This window comes from Carettochelys insculpta, chromosome 2, assembly GCF_033958435.1.
Source record: "Carettochelys insculpta isolate YL-2023 chromosome 2, ASM3395843v1, whole genome shotgun sequence".
Classification (NCBI taxonomy): Eukaryota; Metazoa; Chordata; order Testudines; family Carettochelyidae; genus Carettochelys; species Carettochelys insculpta.
Window position 1 is genome coordinate 910,728 of NC_134138.1, and position 20,198 is coordinate 930,925.

Below are 20,198 nucleotides of genomic sequence, written 5' to 3' on the forward strand. Positions count from 1 at the left end.
CTTGTTCCCCCACCTCACCACACTGCCCCCATCAGCTCTCATCACCCCCCTGTCCCCCTTCCCCTGGCCACGAGCTGCTGCAGCCCCACGTCCTCCAGGAAGGTGCCAATCTTGCGGCCCAGCCACGCCCTGGGTCCCTGCCAAAGCTACCAACTCTTCTTCTGGCTGCAGCTGCCTCCGGAGCCCCACGGAGCTGCTGCGGGACGCACATGCAGGGATCGCAGGACTGGGCCTGGAAGCCCAGGCAATCTGAGCCAGGCGTGCCACCACCAGCCTCCGTGGGTGCCGCCATCTGCACAGCCATACCACACACCCCCAAACCACATGCCTCACCACCGCCACCCCTCGGTCTCGCTCCCCCCGACCCCCACACTCCCCCAAGCCCACTTGCGTCTCGCTGCCCATGCTGCACCCTAGGGGTGGCGGGTCCCTCAGCTCCAGCCAGCAGTTGGGAATGACGATGCCGTAACCATCTTGCTGCCCCTTACCCCTGTACAAGTAACTAGCTCCCTCTAAGCTCCCGCTCAAAACTCCCTCCTGTTAGCAACCACCCTGTTTGCAAGCTCCCTGGTCGCTTGCCAGCAGGGTTTAAAAAGCTCTGGCCTTCCTGAGAGCCCCTCCCTCTGACTACCGCTCAGCCAATCAGCACGCAGAGTTTAGATTTCAAACCTAAACCTAATCAAGGCTAACAGCTTCCAACTGTCAGCCTGAGCACACGGCCTTTCAAACAAACAGACAGCTCAGCACTCCAAACACCAAACAGACAAACCCAGGCCCAGAACCCCCAAACCCAGACACCCACACACTCCAGAGAGCCACTTACCCGAAGGTGCTATAGTTTGCCCCCTCCTTCCCCAGGAGAGCCCCTCTCAAAACTCCCTCCTGTTAGCAACCACCCTGTTTGCAAGCGCCCGGTCTATAACAGACACCAACTATAACATCACCTCTGTTACTTCCACCTGTGAGCTTAACCCAAAGACACAACTGGATTTTCTCCCGCCTTATAGTGGAACTGTGAGCAATCACACTGCTCCCTCACACAGAGCACAACTCCTCCTCCTTTTCTCCCATCTGTCCTTCCTAAACAGTTTATAACCTTCCATGACCGTGCTCCAGTTATGCCAATCGTCCCACCAAGTCTCCGTTACTTCAACCACCTCACACTACTTTGACTGTGCCAGGGCCTCTAAGTCTTCCTGTTTGTTCCCTAGGCTTCTGGCATTAGTGTACAAGCATCTTAGAGAAGGGGCCGATTGGCCCACTTTCTCCTCTTCACCCAGGAAACCTACTTCATTGTTCAAGTCCATGGGTTCCAATTTAATGCATCCCAGGGTACTGAGGGAATTGGCAAATGACATTGCATAGAGTTTGGCTATTACCTTTGAAAAGTCATGGTGATTGGGAGAGGTCCCAGATGATTGGAAAAAAGGTAAACATAGTGCCCATCTTCAAAAAAAAAAAAAAAAAGATGGCAGGACAATCCAGGGAACTATAGACCAGTCAGCTTTACCTGAGGCCCTGGAAAAATAATGGAGGGGATCCTCAAGGAATCCATTTTGCAGCACTTGGAAGAGGGGAAAGTGAGCAAGAGTAGCCAACGTGGATTCACCAAGGGTAAGTCATGCCTGACCAATCTGATTAGCTTCTATGAGGAGGAGGTAACTGGCTATGTGGATGTGGGAAATCCAATGGATGAGATATACCTTGACATTAGAAAAGCTTTAGATAGTCTCCCACAACATTCTTGCCCATTAGTTAAGGAAGTATGGCTGAGATGGATGGACTATAAGATGGAGACAAAGCTGACTAGATGGTCAGGCCCAAAATGTAGTGATCAGCGGCTCAGGGTCTGGTTGGTGGTCGGTTTCAAGTGGAGTGCCCTAGAATCAGTTCTAGGGCTGTTATTTCTCAACATCTTTATTAATGACCTGGATGAGGGGATGGATTACTCCCTCAGCAAATTTGTGGATGACAGTAAGCTATGGGGCCAGGTAGATATGTTGGAGGGCAGGGATACATTCTAGAGTGACCTAGATAAATTGTACAATTGGGCCAAAAGTAATCTGAAGAGGTTAAAAAAGGACAAGTGCAGAACCCTGCTCTTGGGACAGGAGAATTTCAACCACTGTTACAGGCTGGGGACTGACTGGCTAATTACCGGTGCAGCAGAAAAGAACCAGGGGATTACAGTGGATGAGAGGCTGGATATGAGTAAACAGTGTGCCCTTGTAGCCAAGAAGGCTAATGGCATATTGGGGATAAAAAGGAGGAGCATTTCTAACAGATCCAGAGAAGTTATTATTCTCCTCTGTTCAGCACTGGTGAGGTCACATCTGGAGTACAGTCTTCCCCCACCTTACGAGGTTAATTCGTTCCTGAAAAACCCCTCTTAGGGCAAGTTCTCTCAAGTCGAAAATGTAATTACCATTAATTTCAATGGAAAAAAATTTTATGCATACCTGAGCCCCAAAATTTACATCCATTTATGCTAAAACAACTCCAAATCCCATTAAATCCAGTGCAAGGGGGCGGGCAGGGCAGAGCAGGGCACAGGGAGGCAGCCCGGCCTGAGCACAGTTTAGGTGAAGTGGGGAGGGGGCGCTGCCTGGGGCTGGCTGTGCGGGGAGCTAGGCAGGCACAGGGGGCACCCGGCTGGCGAGGGGCAATGCCTCTCTCGTGCGGGGCTGCACGGCAGAGATGCCCCGCCCGCAGCAGCGGCGGGTGAGCCAGGTGCTAAATGGGAGTGAGCGCCACAGACGCTGAGCGGCGCCTGAGGCACAGCTGTGCAGGGCGGGTGGCGGTGGCCCCCTACCTGCCCGGGGGGTGAGCAGCAGCAGCGGGGCTGGGATGGGCTGCATGCCCAGCATCCATGTCTCGCAGAGCGGCATGATCTACTGCCAGGACCCGGACGAGTCTACCTCCCTGCACCAGACTGCCGCCCTCTCGCAGGGAGCTCCCACCCCGCCTGCATGGCCTCTTCATCAAGATGAACGCGGCCAACTGCGTCCCCTCGGTGCTCACCTACCAGAGCCTCCAGCCTCCAAATCGGTCCTCGTAAATGTGAAGAAATGCCTCGTAAGCTGAAGTAGGGGTATTAAATGAAACTCCTCATAAAGTCGAATTCTCATAACTCGAATGGGCGTATCTCGGGGTATAACTGTATTGTGTCTAGTTTTAGCCCCCTCCCCCGCCCCCGAAAGGCTGTGGATACATTGGAGCAGGTTCAGCGGAGGGCAATGATTAGGGGGCTGGGACACATGACCTATGAGGAGAGGCTGAGGATTTGGGGTTATTTAGTTTGCAAAAGAGAAGAGTGAGGGAAAATTTGATAGAAGCCTTCAACTTCCTGAAGGGAGCCTCTAAAGAGAATGGAGAGAGACTGTTCTCAGTAGTGACTGAGGGCAGAACAAGGAACAATGGTCTCAAATTACAGAGGGGGAGCTGTAGGTTGGCCATAAGGAAAAACTACTTCACCAGGAGAGCGGTGAAGCACTGGAATGCATTGCCTGGAGAGGTAGTGGAATCTGCATCCTTAAAAACTTCTAAATCCCGGCTTGACAAAGTCCTGGCTGGCATGATTTATAAAGGATTGATCCTGCTTTATGCAGGGGGCTGGACTAGATGACCTCCTCTAATCCCTTCCAATCCTGCGCTTCTATGAGTCTATGAATTTATCTAGTTCTTTTCTGAACCCGTTATAGTCTTGGACTTCACCACATCCTCTGGCAAAGAGGTCCACGGCTTGACTGCATTGCATGAAGAAACACTTCCTTTTGTTTTAAGCCTGTCTATTATACCATTGTTATGTTACGATTGCTAGATAACCTCAGAGAGGATACGTATCTTGCATAGGGTCACACAGGAAATTTGAGGTTGACTGGGAACAGACTAATGTCTCAGTCATTAGACTACAGAGCCATAAACACAGAAATGGTTTCTAATCTATGTAGTTATCTTGTCTGTTAATAAGCCACGGGTAAGTAGGCAAGCACAATAAGTACAAGAGACCTATATCACAGAGCAGAAATCAGACCTAGAGACTGAGTGACTTAGCTAGACAGTTACACATGGACCTGAGTTAGAACTCTAGTCTGACCCTTCTTTATTAGGGAACTTCCTCCATACCTGCAGAATGGAATATTGGTATGAATGAGTCACAGTGAGGGCGGACAGTGTAACAAAATCTGTTCAGGAAGATATCAGCCTAGATGAGCAATGCGGAGTAGAGAACAAGGTCTCCTGACTTCTACAGAAACCAGATAAGGGGAGGAAAGGTTATAAGAAAAGCGGGAGACCACTTACACCATGAACAGTAACAGAGAGATACAACAGTCTGTATTCTAACAAAAACAAACAAGCAGTCATGTAGTACTTTAAAGACTAACAAAATAATTGATTAGGTGATGAGTTTTTATGGGGCACACCCCACTTCTTCAGATCGGGAGATAGTGCTGTACCAGAAATGACATGAGCTTTATAACACAGATATCCAAAAAAAATTGAAATAAAAATGGACAAATCAGATACATACGACAGAAGGAGGTGGTGGGGGAACAAATTAATAACTAAGTGCCCTGGTGGAATCACTACAAATATCAAAGGTAGGGAAGCTGTCTTTGTAATGCATGAGGTAACTGCTATCTCTATTAAGACCTAGCCTCAAAGTATTGAATTTCAGCATAAGTAGCAGTTCATATGTCTCCCTTTGTATCTGCTGTCAAAGTCTCTGTTGTAAGGCAAAAACAACAAGAAGTCCTGTGGCACCTTATAGACTAACAGAAATTTTGGAAAATAAGTTTTCATGGACAAAGACCCACTTTGTCAGATGTTGCATCTGATGAAGCGGGTCTCTGCCCACAAAAGCTTATGCTCCAAAATTTCTGGTAGTCTATAAGGTGCCACAGGACTTCTTGTTGTTTTTGAAGATACAGACTAACATGGCTACCTCTCTGAGGTCATAAGACACATTCTCAGGTGTTTAACAGTATGGCCCACTCCATGGAAACGCTCACTGACAGGTTTATGTGTATTCAGATTCCTAACGTTTGCTTCGTGTCCATCCTTCTTTGGTGAAGCGATTGTCCAGTTTGTCCAATACATATAGCCAAGGGGCATATGTAACATTGGTTGAGGTACAGGAGTATGAGTTCCTAATCCTGTAATTAACATCGTTAGGTCCGCTGATGGTGTCTCCAGAATAAATGTGTGTACAAACTTGGCAACAGGGTTTGTTGCAAGGAAAAGTTTTGGGATTTTACTAAGTTCCAAATTTACTACGAGAGATTTTTCAATGTCACAAATGAATTTGTAAACAGATGAACGATCAGTGAATTTCAAAATCATCAGAGGAGCTGAAAGTAACAATCATGACAGCCCATGTTCAAGTCAAATATTGGATTTGTTTCATATAGCAGGCACAAAATCAGCCAATCTTGTGCCAGAACCATGCTCCATGACTGCATAAGGCAGACATGTTTGCATGACATCCCTTCAGGAATGTCTCAACAACTGAGGTCACCAAAACATCACATTCTAGAATGCTGTAAAGCAAGACTGCCTTTGGGAAAGCTACTTGTCTTCACCTTCAAGGCCCTTAATGCCCTATCCCTCTCTTATAAACATGTTCCTTCCCTTGCTGTTCTAGCCGGCTTTGCCTCTTCATCTCAGCCCTGCTCCTCTGAGGGGCAGGGATACCTCAGTGGTTTGAGCATTGGCTTCATAAAGCCAGGGTTGTGAGCTCAGTCCTTGAGGGTGCCATTTAAGGATCTGGGGCAAAATGTGTTGTTTGGTCATGCCAAGAGGGCAGGGAACTGGACTTGATGACAGAATCATAGGGCTGGAAGGGACCTCAGGAGGTCATCTAGGCCAGCCCCCTGCTTCAAGCAGGATCAACCCCAACTAAGTCATCCCAGCCAGGACTTAAAAACCTCAAGGGATGGAGAAACCACCACCTCTCTATGCAACGCATTCCAGTGCTTCACCACCCTCCTGGTGAATTAGTTTTTCCTAATATCCAACCTACACCTCTCCCTCTAACTTCAGACCATTACTCCTTGTTCTGCCATCTCACACCACTGAGAAGTTTCTCACCCTCCTCTTTAGAGCTCCCCTTCAGGAAGTTGAAGGCTGCTATTAAATCACCCCTAAGTCTTCTCTTCCGTAAACTAAACAAGCCCAAATCCCTCGGCTTTTCCTCATAGGTCTTGTGCTCCAGCCCCTCAATCACCTTTGTTGCCCTCTGCTGAAGCTGCTCCAGCAGATCCACATCCTTTTTATACTGGGGGGCCCAAAACTGGACACAATATTCCGAATGTGGCCTCACCAGTGCTGAATAGAGAGGAATAGTTACTTCTCTAGATCTAGATGATCTCCTGAAGTCCCTTCCAGCTCTGTGTGATGTCTATTCCTGCCACCCCCCCAGGGAACATCCTGCTCACAGCACTGTGTGGCAAACAAACAATCTCCTGATCAGAGTGCTCTGTTCCAACAGCTTGGTAAGTAGGCTCCTTCCTCATCCCACTGTCTCTGGCTGGGCTGGCCCCCTAAGCCCTGTATGTGCCAAAGCCTGCAAATCACTGGCATGGGGAAGCTTATCTGCCCCCAGCTAAGCTCTGGTGTAGCAGGGAGAGTGATTTCCAGCCAGTTCACACCCTGGAGCTGCAGATCCAAAGCAGCAGCCTGGGAAAGAGCTTAGCACCTTCTTTCTCCTACCCCCAGGAAGCATGGACATGCTCTCCTGTTGAGACACCTCTCTGGCTGGGTTCACCAAAGCCTCAGCAGGCAGATTCCCTGGGTGCTGGTGCACAATACACTCACAGTACTTACCCTTTTCTTGCTGTAGGCGAGAGACAGAAGGTGGCTGGGTTATGTCGGTAGCCAGAAGCAGCCTGGAAGTGCCAGCTGCCTCTTAATGCTTTGTGAGAAGGTAGGGACCAGCTACTTCCCACCTCAGGGTTGGGGAAAGGGAGGCTGGAGGCAGAGATGAGCTCTGCAAAGATGTGGCCAGGTCATCCCTTCCCCCATACCCTTGTGGCTGGAAGCAGCAGGACGCAGGAGGGGAGTGGAGAAGAGAAGGAAATGAGGAAAAAGAGCTAAACACTAAGGAATTAGAAGACAACCTAGGATAAGAATGCCAAACAATTACACCTCTTCCCTCCAGCCCCAACTCACTGCAAGTAAGAATGTTAGCTTTAACCTGCCATGGAAACAGATGTACCAGAAGCATCCATGTCACACCTTATGACACCCAAGAGTCAGTACAATGAGAGGAACAGAAGACGACTCCACAAAACCAAAGGGGACATTATAACTCTGGTTTCTAAGGAGACCCAGAATGCTGCTCACAGAAGGTAAATACCCTTAGCCAGTCACTGACAGTTACACATCAGGACCAGCAAACACATGCTCCAGGTGGTAGACCTATTTCAGCAGTTGAACAGACTACTGCAGAGGAACAGAAGAAGTGGCCTTTGATAAGAGTGCCTCTGAGCCAGACAACCAATATCCTGACCTCCAGGCTACCCCTACTATTCAGTGCAGTTGTGCAAAGGCACCCCAGTTATGGCTCAGGGCCCTGCAGTCCTCAGCACTCATAGAATCATAGAACACTAGGACTGGAATGGACCTCGAAGGGCCATCGAGTCCAGCCCCCCGCCCCAATGGCAGGATCAAGTACTATCTAAACCATGGGTGTCCAAACTTTTGGCTTGCCTGGGCTGCACTGAGTGAAGAGGAATTGTCTTGGGCCGCATATAAAATATAGTTAATGTATATAAATCACATAATAATGTTAAAGTTTACGATCTTGTGGGGCCGCATTACTAGCTGTCCACGGCCGCATGCAGCCCGCGGGCTGGACATGCCTGATCTAAACCATCCCTGATAGACATCTATCTAACCTGTTCTTAAATATCTCCAGAGATGGAGATTCCACAACCTCCCTTGGCAATTTATTCCACTGTCTGACCACCCTGACAGTTGGGAACTTTTTCCTAATGTCCAACGTGAACCTCCCATGCTGCAGTTTAAGCCCGTTGCCTCTTGTTCTGTCTTCAGAGGCCAAGAAGAACAAGTTTTCTCCTTCCTCCTTATGACTCCCTTTTAGATACCTGAAAACCGCTATCATGTCTCCCCTCAATCTTCTCTTTTCCAAACTAAACAAGCCCAATTCTTTCAACCTTTTTTCATAGGTCACATTCTCTACACCTTTAATCATTCTTGTCGCACTTTTCTGGACCCTCTCTAGTTTCTCCACATCTTTTTTCAACTGCGGTGCCCAGAACTGGACACAATACTCCAGCTGAGGCCTAACCAGCGCAGAGTAGAGCGGGAGAATGACTTCTCGTGTCTTGTTCACAACACACCTGTTAATGCATTCCCAGAATCATGTTTGCTTTTTTTTGCAACACCATCACACTGTTGACTCATATTTAGCTTGTGGTCCACTATAACCCCTAGATCCCTTTCTGCTGTTGACTCATATTTAGCTTGTGGTCCACTATAATCCCTAGATCCCTTTCTGCTGTAGTCATTCCTAGACAGTGTCTCCCCATTCTGTATGTGTGAAACTGATTGTTCCTTCCCAAGTAGAGCACTTTGCATTTGTCCTCATTAAACTTCATCCTGTTTACCTCAGACCATTTCTCCAATTTATCCAGATCATTTTGAATTATGACCCTATCCTAAAAAGCAGTTGCAACCCCTCCCAGCTTGGTGGTATCTGCAAACTTAATAAGCATACTTTCTATGCCAATATCTAAATCATTGATGAAGACATTGAACAGAACCGGTCCTAACACAGACCCCTGCGGAACCCCACTTGTTATACTTCTCCAGCAGGATTGAGCACCATTAAGAACTACTCTCTGGGTATGGTTATCCAGCCAGTTATGCACCCACCTTATAGTAGCCTCATCTAAGTTGTATTTGCCTAGTTTTGTGATATCACGAGAAACCGTACCAAATGCTTTACTAAAGTCTACGTATACCACATCTACCACTTCTGCCCTATCCACAAGGCTCATTATCCTATCAAAGAAAGCTATCAGATTAGTTTGACAAGATTTATTCTCTACAAACCCATGCTGGCTGTTTCCTATTACCTTACCACCTTCCAAGTGCTTGCAGATGATTTCTTTAATTACCTGCTACATTATCTTTCCTGGCACTGAAGTTAAGCTGACTGGCCTGTAGTTTCTTGGGTTATTCTTATTTCCCTTTTTATACATGGGCACTATATTTGCCCTTTTCCAGTCTTCTGGAATCTCTCCTGTCTCCCATGATTTTCCAAAGATGATAGATAAAGGCTCAGATACCTCCTCTATCAGCTCCTTGAGTATTCTAGGGTGCATTTCATCAGGCCCTGGTGACTTGCAGACATCTAATTTTCCTAAGTGATTTTTAACTTGTTCTTTTTTTATTTCAACTTCTAACCCTTCCCCTTTCCCACTCGCATTCACTATGTTGGGCATTCCTTCATCAGACTTCTCAGAGAAGACCGAAACAAAGTCGTCATTAAGCATCTCTGCCACTTCCAAGTTCCCTGTTACTGTTCCTCCCTCCTCACTGAGCAATGGCCCTACCCTGTCCCTGGTCTTCCTCTTGTTTCTAATATATCTGTAAAAAGCCTTCTTGTTTCCCTTTATGCCTGTAGCTAGTTTGAGATCATTTTGTGCCTTAGCCTTTCTAATCTTTCTCCCGCATTCTTGTGGTGTTTGCCTATATTCATGCTTTGTAATTTTTCCTTGTTTCCGTTTTTTATACAATTCCTTTTTTATTTTGAGATCATGCAAGATCTCCTGGTTAAGCCAAGGCAGTCTTTTTCCATATTTTCTATCTTTCTTACGCAGCGGGATAGCTTGCTTTCGGGCCCTTAATAATGTCCCTTTGAAAAACTGTCAACTCTCCTCAGCTGTTTTTCCCCTCAGTTTTGCTTCCCATGGGACCTTACCTATCAGCTCTCTGAGTTTACCAAAATCTGCCCTCCATTAGCTCTATGTTGCTGTTTTCTGTTCTACCCTTCCTTAGGATTGTGAACTCTATGATTTCATGATCACTTTCACCCAAGCTGCCTTCTACCTTCAAGTTCTCTACCAATTCCTCCCTATTTGTTAAAATCAAATCTAGAACAGCTTCCCCCCGGTAGCTTTTTCAACCTTTTGGAATAAAAAATTGTCTCCAATACAATCCAAGAACTTACTGGATAGTCTGTGCCCCACTGTGTTAGTTTCCCCAACATATATCTGGATAGTTGAAGTCCCCCATCACCACCAAATCTGGGGCCCTGCTTGACTTTGTTAGTTGTTTAAAAAAAAGCCTCATCCACCTTGACCAGCATCTGAAGAAGTGAGTTAACTCACGAAAGCTCATGCTCTAAACTTTTCTGTTAGTCTATAAGGTGCCACAGGACCCTTCGTTGCTCTACAGATCCAGACTAACACGGCTACCCCTCTGCCACCTGGCTAGGTGGCCTGTAGTAGACGCCTAGCAGGACATCACCCTTGTTTTTTACCCCTCTTAGTCTAACCCAGAGACTCTCAACATATGCATGTCCTATGTCCATCTCCAGCTCAGTCCAAGTGTGTACATTTTTAATATATAAGGCAACACCTCCCCGCTTTCTTCCCTGTCTATCCTTCCTAAGCAGGCTGTACCCTTCAATACCAACATTCCAATCGTGTGTATTATCCCACCAAGTTTCTGTGATGCCAATGATGTCATAATTATATTTATTAGCACTTCCAGTTCTTCCTGCTTATTACCCATACTTCTTGCATTTGTATACAGGCATCTAAGATATTGATTTGATCTTGCCTCCCTGTTTTGCCCTGACCCTCTTTTTACTCTGACATTGTTGCCCATGCTGCCTCCCATTTCTGACCCATCACCCAGGTTTCCATGTTCTCCACTTACCTGTGGGCTTTGCTTCCCTGCCCCCGTCGAACCTAGTTAAAGCCCTCCTCACTAGGTTAGCCAGTCTGTGTCCAAATACAGTCCTTCCCCTCCTCGAAAGGTGAACACCATCTCTGCCCAGCAGTCCTTCCTGGAATAGCATCCAGTGGTCAAGGAAGCCAAAGCCTTCCTGGCAACACCATCTTCGAAGCCAGGCATTCACCTCTAGGATGCACCTGTTTCTCCCTGGGCCCCTACCACTGACAGGCAGGATTGAGGAGAATACCACCTGCACCTCAAACTCCTTCATTTGAGCTAGCTTGCACCTTTTATAGAATCATAGAACACTAGGACTGGAAGAGATCTTGACAGGTCATCGAATCGAGCCCCCAGTCCCAATGGCAGGACCAAGTACTGTCTAGACCATCCCTAATAGACATGTATCTAACCTGTTCTTAAATATCTCCAGAGATGGAGATTCCACAACCTCCCTTAGCAATTTAGTCCAGTGTTTGACCACCCTGACAGTTGGGAACTTTTTCCTAATGTCCAACCTAAACCTCCCTTGCTGCAATTTAAGTCCATTGCGTCTTGGTCTATCCTCAGAGGCCAAGAACAACAAGTTTTCTCCCTCCCCCTTATGACACACTGTTAGATACCTGAAAACTGCTGTTATGTCCCCCCTCAGTCTTCTCTTTTCCAAACTAAACAAGCCCAGTTCTTTCAGCCTGTCTTCATAGGTCACATTCTCTAGAACTTTGATCATTCTTTTTGCTCTTCTCTGGACTATCTCCAGTTTCTCCACATCCTTCTTGAAATGCGGTGCCCAGAACCAGACACAATACTCCAACTGAGGCCTAACCAGAACAGAGTAGAGCGGAAGAATGACTTCTTGTGTCTTATTCACAACACACCTGTTTTTGCATCCCAGAATCACGTTTGCCTCTTTTGCAACAGCATCACACTGTTGACTCTTATTTAGCTTGTGGTCCACTATAACCCCTAGATCCTCTTCTGCCATATTCCTTCCTAGACAGTCGCTTCCCATTCTGCAGGTGTGAAATTGATTGTTCCTTCCTAAGTGGAGCACTTTGCATTTGTCTTTATTACACTTCATCCTGTTTACTTCAGACCATTTCTCCAATTTGTCCAGATCATTTTGAATTTTGACCCTATCCTCCAAAGCAGCTGCAACCCCTTCTAGCTTGGTATCATCTGCAAACATAATAAGTGTACTTTCTATGCCAATATCTAAATTGTTGATGAAGATATTAAACAGAACCGGTCCCCATACAGACCCCTGTGTTACCCCACATGTGATACCTTTCCAGCAGGACTGAGAATCACTAATAACTACCCTCTGAGTACAATTATCTAGCTAGTTTTTTACCCACCGTATAGTAGCCCCATCTAAGTTGTATTTGCCTAATTTATTGATAAGAATATCAAACAAGACCATACCTAACGCCTTGCTAAATTATAGGTATACCACATCCACCACTTCTCCCTTATGCACAAGGCCCGTTATCCTATCAAAGAAAGCTATCAGATTAGTTTGACATGATTTGTTCTTTACAAATCCATGCTGGCTGTTCCCTATCACCTTACCACCTTCCAAGTGTTTCCAGATGACTTCCTTAATTACTTGCTCCATTATCTTTCCTGGCACAGAAGTTAAACTGACTGGTCTGTAGTTTCCTGCATTGTTCTTATTCGTCTTTTTATAGATGGGCACTATATTTGCCCTCTTCCAGTCTTCTGGAATCTCTCCTGTCTCCCATGATTTTCAAGATTATAGCTAAAAGCTCAGATACCTCCTCTATCAGCTTCTTGAGTATTCTAGGATGCATTTCATCAGACCCTGCTGACTTGCAGGCATCTAAATTTTCTAAGTGATTTTTTAACTTGGGTTTTTTTTTATTTTATCTTCTAAACCTACTTCTTTTGATTTTAGATCATTCAAGATATCCTGGTTAAGCCAGACAAGTTTCTTTCCATACTTCCTATCTTTCCTATGCGGCTGAATAGCTGACTGTTGTGCCCTTTATGTCTGTTTGAAAAACTGCCAACTCCCTTCAATTGTTCTTCGTCTTCAGCAAACTGGGAAGTGAACTGAAGTCTGCCTTCTTGAAACTTATTGTGTCTATTTTGCTGTTCTGCCTCACACTATTCCTTATGACTCATGAACTCTTTCATGATCACCTTCACTCAAGCTACCTTACCCTTTGAAATTCTCAACCAGTTGTTCTCTATTTGTCCAAATCAAATCTAGAACCTCCCTTTTAGTAACTTTCTGAAATAAAATATTTATCCCACAAATCTTTGAAATGTATTGGAGGCATCTGTGCCCAGCTGTATTATTTTCCCAGCAGGTGTCTGGATAGCTGAAATCCCCTAATACCACCAAGTGCAGCGTTTTTAGATGATTTTGTTGGGAAAAAAAAAAAAAAAAGCTTCACTTCACCCACTTCTTGTTCCTGGTCAGGTGAGCTGTAGTAGACTACTACCATGACAGAGACGCTCAACAAGCCTATCTCCTATCTCCATCTCAGTCCAAGTGCGTACATTTTTAATATACAGGGCAACATGTCCTTGCTTTTTTCCCTGCCTGTTCTCCCTAAGCAAGCTATATACCCTTCTATACCAACATTACAAATGCGTATTACCCACCAAGTCTCTGTGATGCCAACTATGACACAATCGTGTTTGTTTACTACTATTTCAAGCTCTTCCTGCTAATTCCCATATTGAATTAAGACCCTTGAACTCTTCAGTCATTACTGTCTGCAACATGACAAAAAGGGAAGCTGCGGCAGATGGGAAGGGATGAAAGTTGAGTGAGAAAACTAGCAGCTCAGTCGCAGCCCTCAATAGGGCTATTACAACACCAACTGGCCCGGTGTACACACAATTTAGAGGAATAGTTTTAATGGGGTTACCAGGGCTGGCATTAGACTTGCTGGGGTTCAGGGCCAAAGCCCAAGTTCCACTGGACAGGGCCAAAGCTGAAGCCTCAGGACTTCAGCCCTAGGCAGTGGTGCTCAGCTAACAGGCTCCCTTCTTAGGGCTAAAGCCCTTGAGCACTGGGTAGCAGGGCTTCCATAGGTTCAGCTTTTGTTCCCCCATCCTTGGGGTCGTGTAGTAATTTTTGTTGTCGTAAGTGGATCATGGTATTATAAACTGAGAAGCTCTGACTCAGAGAAACACAGGCCACATGGAAAGGTTTTGCCCATTTTACTAAATTGGTTCCTACTTTAGTTATCATCCTTACCCTCAGCAAATTCACAGGCATCTGTTAAAAATGAATCTGCCCATAAAAAACGTTTAGGTATCAGTTTAAACACACACACACACACCCCTACCGTAGCAGTAGAACTGAAAAGTCTCTACTCCTTGGCTCCAAGGCAAACACTGCCTTGAGGACCAGCTCCAAGGAGTCTGCAGTTCCCAGAGCAGGGACGAAGAGGGGAATTGTTCTGGCCAGGGCTCCCTCTGACCTGCTGCCGACAACTGGTGGCTGCTCTTCTCCACCTCCAGCTTTGAACTCTTTTTGACCACAATAGCATTAGTACAGCAGCACTCCTTGGTGGGTGTGCATGCAGTACACACCACTGCCAGACTCCTCACATTGGGGAGGACAACTAGGAGGGTGCACAGTAGGTCAGGTGTAACAGTCTCCCACAGACTGCCTGCCAGTAAATCTCAGCAGGGTGGTCCCTTAAATATAGTGCAGCTGTCCATTATGCTGGAAGATTATTGATGGAAAAACTGACTGACTGTGGCTGCTGCAACGTATCATCACAAACTGGAAAACCTGGAGCATGTTAATGTGGCTAACAAACAGGTTAAACTTGTACAGCAACGTTGCTGCTGTGTCTATGAATAAAAACATTGAATACTGTTCACTTTTGTCCTTTCGGGCTACCTTACAAAAGAATGTGTCCATAAAAAAAGTTTGTATTTTCTATACTGTAGATAATTATTTTCAACACTTGGCAACCTTGTAAGTCTAACACATTCAAGCATTAATTAAATAAATACTGTTTCAAAGCTGATTTGATTAAGTTACTGCAACTCATGTGTTTAGCAATGACTGAGATGCAAAGAACAGGGGACCTGTTCACTGCCAATCCTTTCCAAAGGACAGCAGACAGGACAGCTAGCTCAGTGGCTTGAGCATTAGCCTGCTAAACCCAGGGCCATGAGTTTAATCTTTGAGAAGGCCATTTAGGTGTCTGAAGCAAATACATTTTAAAAAAATACATCTGCTAGGGACAGTGGCTGGCCTTGCCAAGGGGACTGGACTCCGTGCCCTCCTGAAGTCCCTTCCAGCTCTATGAGATGTGTATCTCCATATTTGAACACAGCAGTACAAGAGGCTGAAGGAGAAGAGTTGAAGCCACTGATACTGGGGAGGAGCTGAATTAGTGCTGAGAAATAAGGAGCAGGGTTACTCCTGGGAGGAAGCAAATAAGAACATAGAAGGCTTTACCCCTCCCCCAGTTGCCAGCAAAATAAAAAGCGGGTCATAATTAGCCTAGCAGAGGCCCCACATGGCCCTGGGAAGGTGACAACTACAGCTCTCTGGTTTCATGTGGCTGGGCCCAGAGATGTAGCCCAGCCTGTGGAAAAAGGAGGCAATTCCTGCCTCAGGCCAACTGTAGTGAAGGAGGCAGGAACTGTACAGCTCAAACTCCTCCCTCTTACCAGGAAAGGGCCCTGCTACTGATACAAACAGCAGGGCACTAAAACAGGAAGGAATCTATGCAAAGTCCACAGAGCTTGCCAGGGAACCCACAGGTATGATCCCAACTTCCCTCCTCCCCACTAGGAGCTAGCAATGAGTGTGCTTTGGATCACACGGAATCTGGAACTCAAGAGGGAGGCACCTTCTGCCCTGGGCTGAGCAGGGCAGAAAGAAAGTACTTGGAAGAGCTGGCCTCTCTGCCCACAGATACATTCCTTTGTCCACTTCAATCCTCAGCGTGGAATACCAGCAACCTTAGCCTTCTCTTATTCAGCCACACTTTTTATGGTGGAACCTCAACAGCCATGTTTAATTCAAATGATTTCCCTAGTCAGACCCATCACATATCAGCCCTATTTCTCCCACTGCCAGTTTTCAGGTCACTCAGCACTGCAGCCACTCTTACACATCTGATGTCAATCTTTGGTCCTTATCCCAGCTCCTTCCCCATCTAACTCACCTGCCTGGGCTTCTTTCTCCCACCTGACTAGTACAGCCTGCCAGTCCCAAACTCATGTGTCCCATCATGCCCCTCCAGGATGGAGCTGACAAGAGGGCATTAGAGGTCCCCTCCTCCATTCCTTCCCTGCAGTAGCTTCTGTATTTAAAAACTGTATGAAACCTTCAAAACAAAAAAGCAGTCAAGTGTGTTAAACCCTGTTAAAATGTACACATGCAAATGTTAAAAAAGTGTGTGTATATCTGGGTATAGTGCTTAGATTCTCCACAAAGTTTGCTTTTAAAAGTCATAAAATGTGTGTTATGGCACACTTGGTCTTAGCCAATTATTTTGAATCCCTGAGCAATTCCAGCCTCCTACACAGCTCTCTCTACTCCACTCAAGTTTCTTCTGACCTCTCCCTAACAACTCCTTCACCCACCCACTCCAGACTTCTGTTATGACTCGCCCTATGGACAGAAGAGATTTTGACTGCCGGCTGGCCAAGCTCTCTCCCTGCCCTGTAACAAAATATTTTTGCTAGACTATGCTCATGCCATTCAATATTACATTTGTCCACCATGGACAAGTCACAGAAACTAGATTAAAAGATCTAAGAGCCACTCACAACTCTAAAGCAAGAATTTAACCTGCTGAGCTAGCAAAATAAACCCCTCAGCAAAGAGACCTGCTATTTGTCCCCCTGCTGTATATACTGACAGCCCTGCAGAATTCATTCTATCCAAGCTGGGAAGTCCAGATGTCAGTGAGGGAGATGGGTGCTTCTCTTCCTGGAACTCAGGAACTATGGTGATGGGCATGGGGCAATTATAAACCACTAAAAAGATTGAGAGGATTAAAGCCATGAGCCAACATAAAACTTAACATCTCAAACTAAGGCTTGGTCCATCCCAGGAACTTACGTCAATATACCTACATTGCTCAAAGACAGAAAATTCATATGCCTCAACAAAGTAATTAGACGGACCTAAGACCCTGTGTAGACAGCACTACATCAATGGGAGGGCTTCTCCATGTGACATAACTACTACCTCTTACAGAGATGAATTAACTCCATAAACAGGAGCAAACTGAGAATGGGTTGGGCTTTTCAGAAAAGTTTCTACACAGAAACAAAGATGACTACCACCCTTTACAATGCCTTATTCTCTGCTCATACGCCAATAACCTTCTGTTTATATTTTATCCATGCCTTCCAGAGCCTCCTCAGACAGCTTTCCTGTCTCCGTATACAATCTTACTCCTGCTACTATATGTCTCCCCCAAGGCCCACACCAGTACAAGCATGCTATTCCTACTGCCTTACCCTACTGTCTCTCTATTCACTAGCAAAATCCTCTTCTGACCCCCATTCCCACAACTGAACACACACACACACTTCACTCTTACCATTGAACCTCTCCCACCTGTCCTTACTACTCCCCACCACCTAACCCAAGGGATGTCAACAGGAATTGCACATTTCTCCCTCTCAGGTGCTCCTTCAGTGTCCTCCCTGACTGCATGCAGACCAATCCTCTTTCAATTTCCCTTCCTTCACCACCCCATGCTTCTTCTCTGATACCTGCTTCCAACACTTCTGCCCACATCATCTGAGCACAGGGGAGCTGTAACAATTTTATAGGAGGAGTGCTGAGAGCTCTTGAACCAAACTGGAAACTAGGGATGTAAGTCCCGTTCAACTGGTTAACCGGTAGGCTTAATTAGTTAATCAATTAAGGGGGAAAGGGTGACCCCTAACCTTCCCCCACTCTTTCCTACCTGTGGCATTCCAGGAACCTGGACTTCTCCAGCCAGGCCTGAGCTCCCCTACCCGGGCCGCAGGCAGGGACGTACCAACCAGGCAGAGCAGGCCCAGGGCCCAGCACATCATGGGCACTCTAGCCTGGCTGCAGCAGTGGGAACCGCTCCAGCTCAGCAAGTCTGGAGACACCTGTCCAACTCCCCTGTCCCCCAGCCACTGTGGACAGCGACTTCTCCAGCCAAGCAGAACTGCCCCTGCCTACAGGCCCCCTGCAGGGCTGGAGCAAACCCCCGTCCTCAGCGGGCAGGCGGCTGCTCCAGTCCCAAGCAGTGAGCCACGAGGGTAAGCGCCTCACCTGCTCAGGACGAGGCTCCCCGGCCACAGAGGAACACGCTTCGGATCGCCTGCAGCCGGGAGCTGCGGCAGCACGCGCTGCACGCCCTCCCCTGCCCTCTGCGCCGGAGACCATGCCCAGGAACCCGAGCTCTGCAGTCGCCGGCACCAGGACAGCTCAGGCACGGGGCCCGGCGCCCGGCGCCCGCGAGACTCCCGCCCCACCTCCCCGGCAGCCTGCCCCAGCGCTGCCCCAGCCCCTCGGCGCTGACCTTGGGCAGCTCCCGCAGCTGGTTGGCGTCCAGCAGCAACTCCTCCAGCGAGCGGCTGTAGCGGTAGATCTCCTCGGGCACGGCCTGCAGCGAGCAGTGCCGCCGGTCCAGCGCATCCACGTGCCGGTTACACCGCCACAGCGGCGGCATGCAGCGCAGCATCCTCCCGGGCCGGGCCGGCTCCCCCCGGCACAGGGCAGCGGGCCGGGCCGGGCCGGGGCGCCGGGCGGTGGCGAGGGGCAGCTCGGTGCCGAGCCGGGGACTGGCCCAGGCAGCTCCGACGGGAGTGGGGGAGGGCCAGGCCCCGGGGCACCCCGCCCGCCCGCGCGATTGGAGCTGGCCGCAGACCGGGGGAAGGGCCGGGGCGGGTCCCGACGTTGCGGCTTCTCCGCAGCGGCTTCTCCGCAGCGGCTCTGAGTCGCAAAGGCCGGGAGAGTCCGCCCGGCCCGGCCCCTCCCTCTCCCTCTCCCTCTCCCTCTCCCTGTGCCTGTGCCTGTGCCGCCGCCGTGCCCTGCTCCCCTCAGACTCAGGCCGCAGCAGCGCTCGGACCCCGCCGGCTTCCTACGCCGCTCCGCCCCCCGCTATGGATCCCGGGAATCCGAGTTCCGCCACCCGACACTGCAGCTCCCGGCATGCCCCGCCCGCCTCCCCACACCAGACACTGCAGCTCCCGGCATGCCTCGCGGGGCTCCCGCCACTCCTCCCCACACCAGACACTGCAGCTCCCGGCATGCCTCGCGGGGCTCCCGCCACTCCTCCCCACACCAGACACTACAGCTCCCGGCATGCCTCGCGGGGCTCCCGCCACTCCTCCCCTAACCAGACACTACAGCTCCCGGCATGCCTCGCGGGGCTCCCGCCACTCCTCCCCACACCAGACACTACAGCTCCTGGCATGCCTCGCGGGGCTCCCGCCACTCCTCCCCTCACCAGACACTACAGCTCCCGGCATGCCTCGCGGGGCTCCCACCACAACAGCGCCTTCCTCCATAGCCCGCAGAGCTCCCGCCCCCCTTCCCAACTCCAGACACTACAGCTCCCAGCATGCCTCGCGGGGCTCCCGCCACTCCTCCCCACACCAGACACTACAGCTCCCGGCATGCCTCGCGGGGCTCCCGCCACTCCTCCCCTAACCAGACACTACAGCTCCCGGCATGCCTCGCGGGGCTCCCGCCACTCCTCCCCACACCAGACACTACAGCTCCCGGCATGCCTCGCGGGGCTCCCGCCACTCCTCCCCACACCAGACACTACAGCTCCCGGCATGCCTCGCGGGGCTCCCGCCACAACAGCGCCTTCCTCCATAGCCCGCAGAGCTCCCGCCCCCCTTCCCAACTCCAGACACTACAGCTCCCGGCATGCCTCGCGGGGCTCCCGCCACTCCTCCCCTAACCAGACACTACAGCTCCCGGCATGCCTCGCGGGGCTCCCGCCACTCCTCCCCACACCAGACACTACAGCTCCCGGCATGCCTCGCGGGGCTCCCGCCACTCCTCCCCTCACCAGACACTACAGCTCCCGGCATGCCTCGCGGGGCTCCCGCCACTCCTCCCCACACCAGAAACTACAGCTCCCGGCATGCCTCGCGGGGCTCCCGCCACTCCTCCCCACACCAGACACTACAGCTCCCGGCATGCCTCGCGGGGCTCCCGCCACAACAGCGCCTTCCTCCATAGCCCGCAGAGCTCCCGCCCCCCTTCCCAACTCCAGACACTACAGCTCCCAGCATGCCTCGCGAGGCTCCCGCCCCTC

At 49.1% G+C, this 20,198-nt stretch overlaps 1 protein-coding gene across 27 annotated transcripts in view; it reads right to left on the minus strand.

Annotated features, from left to right (window-relative positions):
* Positions 1 to 18,932, minus strand: part of SCRIB (scribble planar cell polarity protein) — a 341,713-nt gene extending 322,781 nt beyond the window's left edge. For 7 of the 27 annotated variants that reach the window (XM_074986381.1, XM_074986395.1, XM_074986393.1 and 4 more), the window contains exon 1: positions 18,447 to 18,877. In XM_074986381.1, coding sequence (XP_074842482.1) covers positions 18,447 to 18,608 — 162 coding nt within the window. In that variant the 5' untranslated portion in view covers positions 18,609 to 18,877. Of the gene's footprint in view, positions 1 to 18,446 lie in introns of all 27 variants that reach the window. The other 20 variants (XR_012644304.1, XM_074986402.1, XM_074986401.1 and 17 more) reach the window with 12 other exon arrangements.
* Between the last annotated feature and the right edge of the window lie 1,266 nt (positions 18,933 to 20,198).